The sequence below is a fragment of the Onychostoma macrolepis genome, chromosome 25 (assembly GCF_012432095.1).
Source record: "Onychostoma macrolepis isolate SWU-2019 chromosome 25, ASM1243209v1, whole genome shotgun sequence".
Classification (NCBI taxonomy): domain Eukaryota; kingdom Metazoa; phylum Chordata; class Actinopteri; order Cypriniformes; family Cyprinidae; genus Onychostoma; species Onychostoma macrolepis.
The window spans coordinates 9,783,953-9,797,044 of record NC_081179.1 but is presented as its reverse complement, the minus strand read 5'-3'; the positions used below and the strand labels follow the sequence as shown (position 1 = coordinate 9,797,044).

The following is a 13,092-nucleotide window of genomic DNA, read 5'->3' as shown; positions in this document are numbered from 1 at the left end:
ATGAATAGTGTATAAATAATAAATCGTTTTTTAGAACATGATGGAGGACCAAATAATTTGAACATTCTATTGATTTTACTGAAAGAACGTTTGTTCGCCAGAACGTTAGCCAAAGTTCTGAAAAGTTTTTTTTTTTTTTTTTTTTAAATATAATTACAAAAAAATAACACATTTGTTTATACACGTTGACATGAAATAACATTTTCAACACACTCATGACTTTTATCGTGCCTTTGATCGACCCAAGTTCGTTTCACGCATGTTTTTACACCTAAACGTATTATCATTGAAATATATCCCGATAATGTAATCACCACACACAGTAGGAGCTCTCATTCAGAGTGTTTACGGTCCGGTGACCTCCCGTTCTGATACACTCACCGCCCCCTCGCGACGCCTCATTGGACGAACGCATTAATAGATACGAACTGAAGCCGCTGGAATCAGAGGCAGACAGCCAACACAGACACAAACACAATGAGACATTCGCGGTCCTTCAAATGCATTGCATTTCTTCTGATTACACTGCACCAGACCTCTGGATTCTGGTTATTTAACGTTATCTTCCCTCCGACGGCCAAACCTCGCGTCATAAATAATAGCACTCCTCCTCTTATCATAGGTAAGCAATCTTACGTTCATAGTTTGGATATTCAAGTTGAGAGTTTGTTTAATGTGTTTTCTTTATTGGTTAATTAATTTAGGAGAAAAACATTAATATTACATAAGGCAGGCTATACAAGATAACAGATTGACCTGTCATGCACTTTTAGACCAGTTAAAATCCATATTATGTGTACAGATTGTTGCAAGGTCTACTGTTGACAACAAAATATGTATCTGGTAAAGTTAGTCTTTGAATTTAAAATTTTTGACTACTTTTTAACAGTACCTGGAAATCTGGGTAATCGCCTTGAGGCCAAAATAGACAAGCCCACACTGGTACACTGGATGTGTTACAAGAAAACTGAGGACTGGTTCCCTCTGTGGATTGACCTAAACATGTTTATGCCTATTGGAGTTGACTGCTGGATTGATAATATAAGGTAAACTCACTTTGTAACATTATAAATTAGGCCACTTTGCTGTCACTAAAACTTTAATGCAGCCTTGTTGAATGAAAGTATTCATTTTAAAACAAAAAACTTGAGCGGGAGTGTGTGTGTATGTGCTTATATATCACTACTTTTATGCTTGCAATGTAGTATTACTCCATTTTTAAACTTGTTTTGTCTTATGTGTGCAAATTCACAGAGCAACCCTTTCTAGTGCCTCTGATTTATTGACTGCTGTTTCCTAATCATCCTCAGTTCTGTATTTCAGGTCATTGACCTTTTGTCTATTGTTTTTGGAGGGTTCTCTGAGACTGATGTCATAAGACAGGCCAGTGTATCATAATCAATATTTAGTAGCTCTCTACTGTCCTAACTAGGTTACGTTAAACAAAGTTGAATCAGGTTATCAGAAGCTCTGATATATTTGAACAAAAGCATCCCTGCTTTTGTAACCTTGAAAGAATACAATTTCTTGTTTTTCGTTGACTCAGATTTTATATGATTGTTACATTTGTTTCTTTTGTGTAGAATTGTGTACAACAGGACAACTCGGAAGACATCTAATGCGCCCGGGGTGGAAATCAGGGTCCCTGGATTTGGACAGACGCACCCTATAGAGTTTCTTGACTTAAACAAACTGACAGGTGAGTATACAGTAACATCTCAATGAACTTCTTTCCTTACAACATCTGTATTTTTATTCTGATGTACATTTTTTTTGTAGGTTACTTTCATACCATGGTTCAACATTTGGTCAGCATTGGATATGTGCGAAATGAGACTGTCCGTGGTGCTCCGTATGACTGGAGAATCGCTCCAAGTAAGTGAAATCACAGTGACAGGCAACAACAAATATTTCGCCATGGCGCAGAAACAAATAGTTGACTGTACTCACTACATCAGGACTACTCGACAGAGTTCAACTCCAACTCAAATCAAATATGCATGACCATGAGAATCAAGGTCTTCAGGATTACATGAAAATGACAAACTGGAGTGTTTGATTAGGGTTGGAGCAAAACTGTGCCGGACAGTGACCCTCATGGACTGGAGTTGTATAGTCTACTCTACATAATTAAATACATATACTGTACATATTTGTCGTGTTTTCATATACATTTATATAATATACAGAGGCAACTCAAAATCAAAATAAACATTTAAACCCACCCAACAGACAGTGCAATCAAGCACAAACATATAGACACACACACATACATACATTTTATATATATATATATATATATATATACACACACACACATACAAAATAAAATAAAATAGTACATGTTAATGTTTCTGTTTGGTACCATATAGATGAGCAGGAGGAGTATTTTTCATGTTTGAAGAACCTGGTGGAGGAGATGCATGATGAGTACAAGCAACCAGTCTACCTTCTAGGCCACAGCATGGGAAACAACTACATCCTGTATTTCCTCAACCAGCAGACTCAGCACTGGAAAGACCACTACATTAAAGGCTTCATCTCTCTGGGAGCACCTTGGGGTGGCGCTGTGAAGCCCCTCAGAGTCTTAGCATCAGGTACAATAAATAAAACATTATCCATAAATACTGTCAGCTATACATTTTTTAATGAAAAATAGAGTAAAACAGTAATATTATGAAATATTGTTAAAATTTAAAATAACTGTTTTCTTATTTTAATATATTTTAAAATGTAATTTATTCCTGTGATGTTAGATCTGAATTTTCAGTCATGATCTTTCTGAAATCATTTTAATATTTGCTGCTTCAGAAAATCTTAATATTGTCAGTATTGAAAACAGTTAAAAACTGTGGAAAATATTATTATTATTTTTATTCAGGATTTTAAAAAGAAGTTCAAAAGAACAGCATTCATTTAAAATATTAAATAATATATTATTAAGCAAATTCAGTAAGTGCCATTAATCCATTAGTAACAATGTTATTTTAGTATCATTGATAGGGTTGCAAAGGGGGAGAAAATTTACATTTTCTGAAAGTAAAAAAAAAAAAAAAAAATCCTGGATAATTCATGTTCTAATATAGTTTGTGTAAATATTCTGAAATATATTTTACTTTTATTTATTTCTGTTGTAAATTAAAATTTATTTGACATTTTAGTAATTTTGTTGTGTTTTTGTCTTTTTTATTTTCCTTTTTTTAATATGTCTATATAGTTTTTATTAAGTTTTAGTTTATTTAGTTTCAATTATTTTAGTGCTTCATTTTTAAATGAAAATGAGAAATGTTGCCTTATAGAAAAACTATACACACACACACACACACACACATATATATATATATATATATATATAAACATGCAGACATAGAATATAAAATACTTATTATTTTAATTGTAAACAATACGTTAATTTTAATATTTTAATTTTGGGTGACCTATTTTTTTAACATGTATAAAACATTTAAGCTGAGTTTTAGTCTTTATTTTATGCCTTTTTAGGTGAAAACGATGGCATACCCTTTGTGTCCAATATAAAAATCCGCGAAGAGCAACGGATGACCACCACAAATCCGTGGATGATCCCTTCTGAAGAGGCTTGGCCCAAAGACCACACCTTCATCTCCACCCCCTTTTTCAACTACACCAACCAGGACTATCAACAGTTCTTCAAAGACATCAACTTTGAGGATGGCTGGTACATGTGGGAGGACACCAAAAACCTCACCGCCGGTCTGCCCACACCTGGCGTCGAGGTCTACTGCCTCTATGGGGTGGGCCTCCCTACACCCGTCACATACGTGTACGACGAACAGTTTCCAAATGCCGACCCCATAGATATTATTTACGATGATGGAGATGACACAGTAGGCAGCCGCAGCATGAGTCTCTGTAAGCGCTGGATAGGGAAACAGGAACAGGCCGTGCATGTGACAGAGTTCAGAGGCATGGCTCATTTGGACATGGTCTTTAATCACAAGGTTCTTACAGCAATCCAGAGAATTTTGGAGGGAAAGTACCATGAGAAAACAGACGACAGCTCTGAAGAGCCTCCATCTCTTAGCCTAGGTTTTGTATGACGTTAGAAGTGTCCTGATCTCGTGTACAAAAGTCATCTCTTTGTATTGGTTTATATTAATAGACATGATATACTCGTTTGTTACAGTGTATAATACAGAATTTATCAAATATATTTAATCTGTACATTAAAGATTATAGACACCATAGCTCTTAAAGTGTGAAATGTACTAGATGTTTCTTTTTTGTATAACAAAAACGACTACGTTTTTTTCCGTTTTAATTTTTCTGGACTCCTTTTTAATGGTTAAATTAAATTTTAATCAAAAAGCATGTCTAGCTAATTAAAATCATGAAACTTGAACAATTTAACATCAATTTATTAAAAGCTGAACAAAAATGACGTGTTTAGGGCCCTATGAAATGTTTTATTTTTTCCAACCTTATGTTTCATTTAGAAACAAAGTTTCATATGTTCTTACAATAGCCCTATTATTTTTTTTCCCTCAAAAATTTTGTGTTGTATATCGCAATTTTTAAGGCATAAAACATTCATTTAATTGATCTTTTAATTAATGAAAATTAAACATTAAATTTTTGGAAAATAAAGGGGATTTAACATTACAATTAAAAACACTGAAGAAATATTGTATGATTATCCCTTAAAAATAAGGTTTTAATAATTTTAGTAGTAGCCTATTACATAGATTCTACTGAACAATAGTAATGTAGGCTATTTCTGCCACAATGACTTCAAGGTAAACCGAACTTTTATTTTGACGGGTTGCCGTGAATACCTTTACATTTCTGTGTATATGATATGAAGATAGTTTTACTCAAATGAAACGGTCAAATGCTCATGAAGTGACTCTCAGAGCAGTTCTGGAGATGTTGTTCATGTGTTTATGTCCTCATTAGTGAGAAGGCAGAAGTTAATATCACCGGAAGCGTCGTAAACAAAACCGCGCGTCTGCGCCATTCACAGAGACACGCAGAATTCATATTTAAATAGTCTTTTTGCGGCTTAATATTTACAAATACAAGTGGGGTATATAGCCCCCCTAATATAATGGCAGGGGAAACACTGATATATATATGTAAAGGATCATATGTTTTTAGGCTGTGTGACATTGTTAAACTACTAGTTTAACAAATGCTTACAATAAATATATAAATATGTTTATGCATATTAGTGGTGCATATATGTGTCCATGTTTTTCATACGCCTGTCTGCACACAGTACAGATAATATTTGCTGAACTCTGTAACCTTTGAACCAGTTTAGGAGTTCTAAGTCTGATACACATCAGCTTTTTGCAAACAAATTAAAATGCTTTAGACAAAGGTTCAGAGTTCACGCAGAAGCAGGCAGTCGTTTTGCCAGGGAATCTTTCCTCGATTGTTGTTGGAAAAAATAATTGATTGTTTCTCTTGAAATATAGATATTTTGGTGCTAATTCTTTTAATCAGTTACTCAGTTTGGTATTTTTCCTCCTTAAACCTCTATGATCTTTGGACATCATCCTCATAGAGAGTGAAACAAGCAACCTACATGTGCAATATGACAATAATTCAATGGTCATCACCTTAACCCGTGACTACATTCACAATATAACACGAATTTGACTGCTTTTGGATTATTGGTTTTTATTGCTTTTATGCTCGCTACACAATAAAACAATAAGAACGCACATTCTCATTAAAATTTTATATATAAAGTGTCCTACTTCCGTTAGTAGCAGTGTTATTTTAGTGTCATTGGTATACTATTATAATATTCAATTTTTGAATTAATATATTTTCATTTTTAACTTTTATTTAAAGTTTTATTAATTTTGTTGTGTGTTTTTGCTATTTTATGTCCTTTTTATTTTTAAATGTGTATAAAGTTTTTATTCATTTGTAGTTAATTTATTTTTAGCTATTTTAGTAGCCTAAATGTATAAACTTAATTATTTTATTATTAAGTAAATAAAATGTTTATATAATATTACGTCAACTAGTTGAAGTGCTAAAATTACTAGTAATACTAAAACTTAAATATAAATAAATATAAAAAAGCAGATAACAACATAAAATGAAAACTGACAATATAAAAAAGATCATTCAAAATGTTAATAAAAACTACAGTATATAAATAATACTAATTTAGCATTGTCTGTTTTAAAATAAAATACATTTGATTAAAATTAATCGAGAAAGATATTTCAATTATTTAACAAGCATTTAACACATTTTTTATTTTCAGATGATCTGTCAAAATAAAACTAAATAGTGTCATTCAGGCTAATTTACTAATAAATTATAAGGTCTGTGACATTTGAATAGGTTTTCACCTGATATTCTGAAACAAACCACAGAGTCAGTCCTTGTAGTAGGCCTAGTTGCCGTCCTTAAACGCATCTTAAATTTTCAAAGCACACAATTATTTCGAAATTAACATCTGAGGAATGCATGACTTTATACAGATAATACACGCTCTGTTGCAACATTTTTTGCCATAATCGAACTGTCTCTCAAAGCTCCGCCCACCGACTCGATGCGTTCTGCCATTGTTTATTCGTGTCTAGCTGCTTTAAAAACACCTATTACATGATCGCCACATTGTCTGTGCTCATCCCGCTGTCACTGTTCCGCAGACCCAGAAGAGACGTTTCTCAGATCACTCTCAGACCTCACGATGGACAGATAAACGCAAATGCACGCTTGATCCTGTAACGTTAAGCCAGCAGAGGTGTGAGCCACTGAAAGAGATGCTTTCCTGCCATCGGTTGATCCTCGCGTCGCTCCAGCTGTGTTTGTTGTTGTTGGTGTCATTTACCGACAGCAGAAGTTTGAAATGCTCACCGGGGAAAGTGTGCTCGGATCGACCGCCTGTGGTTCTCAGTAAGTTGGTTTATTACAGCACATCCTCTGTTTTGTAATGTCCTGTTGCTTTTCTGTACTTGACAGGAGTCAAAGAGTTGTTTACTTGTCTCGTGATGAACTGTCATGCGGGCTGTCTCAAAACCTAAATGAGCTGCCTACCTAGACAACACTTTCCTTGTCCAATCAGGCAACTTAGTAACAGTTCAGATGCTTAAAAGTTATGATGGTCAAAATGTTGTCTAGATAGCGTTTGTATGAATATTAGGTTTTGAGATCCAACCACTGTTACATGATGTACAGTAGTCAGTTTTAATCTCATATCCATGCATTTTATAGTATTATATTGGGTGTTTAATATCTGAATGCGTTTATAACCAGATCTTGTCTGTGGTGGTTTAACACTTTTTTTGAAAGGTGTCGATATTTTATCAACAGTTTAATCCACGTGACTAAACAGCTGCGAGCTTTAAGGCGACGTAATTGTTCACTGGAATTTACCGAAGAAACACAGTCAGAGAGTATGGATGTAAAAAACATAGCAAATCCATACATAGTATTATAGCATGTCGGTTTCTTTTCTGGCATTTTCTTCTGCCTAAATGTTTATTTTCGCGTTGACGGGTTCTCATATGACTCGGTCATATGACTTGAGGAAAAAAAAAACAGCAATCATAGTAAAACAGCAACATAAAATACTTTGGTTTTTTTTTGTTTGTTTGTTTGTTTTTTAATTCCACAAAGGCAAATTCTGACATTTATGACTACATTTAATAAATGAAGAATTTTATACGCTCTTTTTTTCAGACTTTTTAGAAGTATTGTATAGAAGTAGGCCTACCATGTTTTTGACATGGCACTGTCTTAATACGTATTTTATTTTATTTTAATTAATTGATTTAGTTAGTTAGTCATATGAACCTTAAAAGTCTAACATACTTTGAAATATCTTAGAGTACCATGTAAGTACCATGGCACAATGTGCTAACTATTATCATACTTTCCATGCTCCATTGTTCGTTGATGAAGAATCCATCTAAAATTATTATCTGTGTTTTGGAACATGATAGCAAGTTTTTAGCTGATCCAAGATGGTTTTTATCTGGTAATGTATTCCAAAAACCATTTTGACCTCCTTGAACTTGTATGGCCCACTGGTTCCTGATTTCTACCTGTTTTTTTTTGTTTTTTTTTAGCTGATCCAAGCTGGTAGAACAGCTGGTCATACCACTTTTAGGTAGCCAAGACCACCTTAAAGTCTTTTTGTGAATATGGTAGCTTGTCTACTAGCTGGAAATCACCTCACCATGTTACAAAACAAAACAAGACTGGATTTTCCATCAGATACTTTTTGTGTAAAAAGATTTGTCTTTGTGTCTAAATTTACACTACATCATTATACCGCAATAAAACGATGGCTTAAGTACATTATTTCTACAAAAATATCTATAACAGTATCTTAAGAACAATATTTGACTAGCCAATATTTACATGACGCCTGATAGCAGGAGTAAAAATTCTTCTTTTTAGTCATGTTAAATATTTGAAAAATGATTTCTGGATGTGGTGACCAATGATAAAGACATGCAAACATTGCAGGAAACCATACTTGGAAGTATATTGGGGGGGTTAAATGTTTATGCAACAAACTCAAAAATCTCCCACAAAAATAAGTTGAGCAAACTCAAAAATCTGCTGAAGCTGGTTGCCTTAAAATTTGAAGTTGGCTCAACATTTTTTATTTATTTATTTATTTTTTTACAGTGGACCAAACTGGCCAGGATTAGTGATAGTGATGGTGTTAAGTCTTTTTATTCAGTGGTTCCTTGATCATATCTATAGTAGTTTTATGAAGTGTTTCTTATTGAGCTTCCTGTGTAAGTCTTGGATGATTCAGTAATTAACACTAGTTTAAGAACACCTGTTTGAGCAATTGATGTGTGTCCTGAAGAAGGCTTTGTGCCCGAAACGCGTAGATCTGCTTTTAACTATTTGTAATGATTTAAGCCCAGCACATTAAAGGCTTTTGATCTTACCACGTGAGTGCCTTGGAAGTATTTCGTCTACATAATTTGATCTTTACCTCCACCATACCCAATGAGCACCAGTAGCTTTATAAAGACGCCCATGTTGCACTCTCTCCTTCTGTTTCCTAAGCTCATTAATATTTGAGTAAGCTCTCTTGTATTTTTATTCATATTTTAATACAATATATGTATTTTTTTTTCTCCATAGTTCCAGGAGATCTTGGGAATCAGCTTGAAGCAAAACTTGACAAACCTAGTGTAGTGCACTACATCTGCTACAAGAAGACAGAGGACTACTTCACATTATGGCTCAACCTGGAGCTGCTGGTGCCGGTGGCCATTGACTGCTGGATTGATAACATGAGGTAAAGGGCATCAGGAATCGGAGGTTGCTCACGTGATGTGGCAATTGATATCCATACCATTTTTAAAAAACAAGCATCCTTCTTCTTGGTTGTTAAATCAGTGGTATTGTTGAAGCGCCCATTCACATTATGTTAACCTATTTTTAAAATAATTGTGTTTAACAGCCAAATTTGTAGTAGAAAACTACATTACCCATGATGCTAAACAGAAAATGTAATCAAATTATGGTTGCAGCGAACAAATCCTGCCAAAAGTGTGTGCAATAACTTTAAATATATTGTTTCTATAGATATAATTAACAACTTTAAATGGTTCATTTTATATTTCTCCATCATTTAATTTTAATTGTCATTCACAATGCTTCATGGGATTGTAGTTTTTCTCTTTACACTCTTATACCTTTGTCTTTTTGTTCAATTTTCAAATACATTTTTGAATTGTTTGTTATGTTGTGCTTCACCTACAGTAGTAGCTGGTTGGCTTGGTTAATGGCTTGTTATAATACTTTAATAAATACCTTTTAGAAATCTCTATGGGAAATATTAATAGAAAAAATACTTCTTGAGCCAACGCCATTGGAAAAAGTTGGCTGACACTAATGCATTCTATTGAATGTAAAAAATATAGACATGCTGTGCATTTTTTGAGATTGGAAGTTGACTCTTTCTCCTTATTACTTTTTATACCTTGCTTTGAATATGTAAATATGTAATCAGCATATATTTTGTTTGCAGGCTACTGTACAATCACTCAACCCACCTCACTGAAGCTCCTCCAGGGGTGGATGTCAGAGTGCCTGGTTTTGGACAGACATATAGTTTGGAATATCTGGATCCTAGCAAACAGAGTGTGGGTGAGTGCAAACTAAGTGTTTATTTCATTATGTGAGTATGTTGATTGGTAAAGGTTGTTTGACGAGAGCTTTGTCTGTTTCAGGCATGTACTTCTTCACTATAGTACAAGCATTGGTTGACTGGGGTTATACCAGAGACGATGATGTTCGAGGTGCCCCCTATGACTGGCGTAAAGCCCCAAGTGAGTATCTTCATCATCTGTTTGTGCACAAAAAAAAAATTCTGGGGAACATGTTGATTCTTGTCTTTATGTCTAACTTCTTACGTTTTTCTCCTGATCTGTAGATGAGAATAAGGAGTACTTCTTGCGTCTGCAGCAGATGATTGAGGAGATGGCTAATAAAGCTGGTGGTCCTGTGGTTCTCATCGCACACAGTATGGGGAATATGTACACACTCTATTTTCTTAATCACCAGCCACAGGCTTGGAAGGACCGGTACATCAAGGCATTTGTGTCTTTAGGGCCTCCATGGGCCGGAGTGGCCAAAACTCTGAGAGTTATGGCAACAGGTATGGGCCAAATTTGTTGTGGAAGGGGATTTTGTGGAAATTAATTTCTGAGTTATAATTAACTTGGATTGGATTGGAACAACTGATATTTTTTGTGTGCATAAAGTCAAAACTGTCACAGTGAAGCAGTTCAAATTAGTCTTGACATTATTTGAGGGCATAAAGTCAAAACTGTCCTCATATCATAATGAAGAGAAAAAGAAATCAATATTTTGAAAAGAAAACCTCAAGTACTTTGGCATAATCTTGTATTATTATTTCTGAGGAAACATGATCTAGAATTTAATATTCTAGAATTTAAAAAAAAGATTTAAAAAACTATTTATTTAAACTCAAAAATGTAATAATTTAATCAAGTCACATTTATTTATATAGTGCTTTAATTAATACAGATATATAATTAATGATATTTGTAAAAACTTTATTTTGAAAAATATATACAGTGAAATAAAGAAATGCTGGTAAATGTTACAAACAATTACAAAGAAATGGCGAGTTACACATTAAACCTGAAATTTTGAAGTAGAAAATCTGAAATAATATTTTCTTGTAAAACATACTTTTTTTACTTAAAATTTTAAAAATATATTTTTACAGTGTATATTAAAAATTGTTTGTTTTATTTTTAGAATAACAAAAAAAACTTGAAAATGGTATAAAAAAAATTCAACACCATATAAAATAAACCATAAATACAATACAAATACATAAATAAAACACAACGTGTTTTTGCAGTCAAACATGTCTGTCTAGCACATATTTACTTGGAAAAACAATCAAAAACCTTCTAGTGAAATGCAGAACCAAGTCCTGTGTGAACAACCCCTAAAAACCGGGCACTTATGTTTTAAAACCCATTTTTGATCACTGGTTTGACCTTTTAATGATTTTGGTTCCATCACAGGCGACAACAACCGTATTCCTGTCATCAGTCCTGTAAAAATTCGCACCCAGCAGCGAACGGCCGTCTCCACCGTCTGGCTCTTACCCTACGCCCACACCTGGCCCAAAGACATGGTCCTGGTTTCCACCCCCAACACCAGCTACACTGTCCAAGACTATCAGCGCTTCTTCAAAGATCTCAACTATGAGGACGGCTGGGCCATGAGGCAGGACACAGAACCGCTGGTCAGTGCACTTCAGCCTCCGGGCGTTCCTGTCCACTGTCTTTATGGCACTGGAATCCCCACACCTCAGGGATACAATTACACAAAGTTCCCAGATGAAGATCCCACTGTCATCAACGGGGATGGAGACGGAACGGTCAACCTGTTGAGCGCGACACAATGCAAACGCTGGATGGGCCAACAGAAGCAGCCTGTTAACATGTTCGAGCTGCCTGGGAATGAGCACGTCGCTATGCTGTTGAACATAACCACGGTTAACTACATCAAGAAGGTGCTGTTTCCACTGTGATAGCATCACACTTCCTGTTTAACTTTGAATGGAAGATTCTGGTTTGCCAAAGGGACAGGACTCGGTTCTGCTTTTTGGGTGGGATGGCTCACTTCTAGAGGATGTACATTATCTAAATTCGTTTTCAAAGTTCCCTTATTGTGGAATTCAGGTTTATCAGGAAATCAGCGTGAAATAGTGGTCTATTGTTGGGCACAATCAGCATTTATAGAAATTGTTTTTTTTTTACCGCTTAATCCAAATCGAACAATTTAATATTTACATAGATTTTAATGCACAAATGACAGTTGATTAATGTGAAATAGCAATTGCCTGCCGTTAATCTGTGTCAATTACATCTTGAAATATTGTCAGTGTTTAACCTCTAATCTCCTACTTCTTAAAATCTACTGACTTTATCTAGTACCATTTTATTTTTTTTTAAATGCATTTTCTATCCAAATTGTACTGACGCTGCAGTATTTCTGTCGAACAAGCAAGTGGATATTTATCAGGCTGTCTGTGACCAGTATTGATTTATGTATTTTTATCAAGAGATCTCGAGTGTAGTGCAATACGACTGTTGGATATCTCATTGTTGCTTAATTTATGTCGGCTTAACCTGTGACTGCAATTGTGCCATGACCCACAATGGGTTAACCGATGCTACACGTGTACAAACTCTACTCAGTTTTTTTTTTTTTCGTACTGACCTCTTGAATATAATGAATGATGATTTGTGAAGCAAGTTATTTGTTGCCTTGAAAATTGGCGTTAAATGATTAAGTTCCATAATCAAAACAAAGACTGTATTCGTTAAGGTACAACTGTGGAAAGTGAAACCAGGTCTTTCAGTTTCAGGATGTGGTGTGTTGCTCATAAAATGGTAAATGATGGTAAAAATGCAATGCATTTTCAGTGGAATGCAAACCCAGGGTCTGTCTGTTTGTCGCTAAACAACAAATGGTTGCATACGTGCCCTAGGTTAGTGAAAAATCACAATGTTGCAATTATGTACAATAAAATGCTATTTACCAAAACTGTATAATGTAACAAAG

At 34.6% G+C, this 13,092-nt stretch overlaps 2 protein-coding genes across 2 annotated transcripts; both read left to right on the top strand.

Moving 5' to 3' along the window:
* Window positions 1-383: 383 nt before the first annotated feature.
* On the top strand, window positions 384-4,420 carry lcat (lecithin-cholesterol acyltransferase). Its single transcript, XM_058767360.1, has 6 exons — window positions 384-622; window positions 890-1,046; window positions 1,584-1,699; window positions 1,780-1,875; window positions 2,373-2,597; window positions 3,502-4,420. The coding sequence occupies exons 1-6, from the start codon at window positions 478-480 to the stop codon at window positions 4,077-4,079; spliced, it is 1,317 nt and encodes a 438-aa protein (XP_058623343.1). The 5' UTR covers window positions 384-477; the 3' UTR covers window positions 4,080-4,420.
* Window positions 4,421-6,267: 1,847 nt separating this feature from the next.
* pla2g15 (phospholipase A2, group XV) lies at window positions 6,268-13,066 on the top strand. The gene is made up of 6 exons (XM_058766430.1): window positions 6,268-6,903; window positions 9,118-9,274; window positions 10,010-10,128; window positions 10,212-10,310; window positions 10,415-10,639; window positions 11,544-13,066. Exons 1-6 carry the CDS (start codon window positions 6,771-6,773, stop codon window positions 12,053-12,055), a joined length of 1,245 nt encoding a protein of 414 aa, XP_058622413.1. The 5' UTR covers window positions 6,268-6,770; the 3' UTR covers window positions 12,056-13,066.
* The last annotated feature ends 26 nt before the right edge of the window (window positions 13,067-13,092 follow it).

Bases quoted from the DNA above. Each gene is read 5' to 3' on its own strand.
- lcat (XM_058767360.1), top strand. From the start codon at position 478: ATGAGACATTCGCGGTCCTTCAAATGCATTGCATTTCTTCTGATTACA. The intron at 1,047-1,583 runs GTAAACTCACTT...TCTTTTGTGTAG, and splicing joins TGCTGGATTGATAATATAAG to AATTGTGTACAACAGGACAA. The intron at 2,598-3,501 runs GTACAATAAATA...ATGCCTTTTTAG, and splicing joins CCTCAGAGTCTTAGCATCAG to GTGAAAACGATGGCATACCC.
- pla2g15 (XM_058766430.1), top strand. From the start codon at position 6,771: ATGCTTTCCTGCCATCGGTTGATCCTCGCGTCGCTCCAGCTGTGTTTG. The intron at 10,311-10,414 runs GTGAGTATCTTC...CCTGATCTGTAG, and splicing joins TGACTGGCGTAAAGCCCCAA to ATGAGAATAAGGAGTACTTC. The intron at 10,640-11,543 runs GTATGGGCCAAA...GTTCCATCACAG, and splicing joins TCTGAGAGTTATGGCAACAG to GCGACAACAACCGTATTCCT.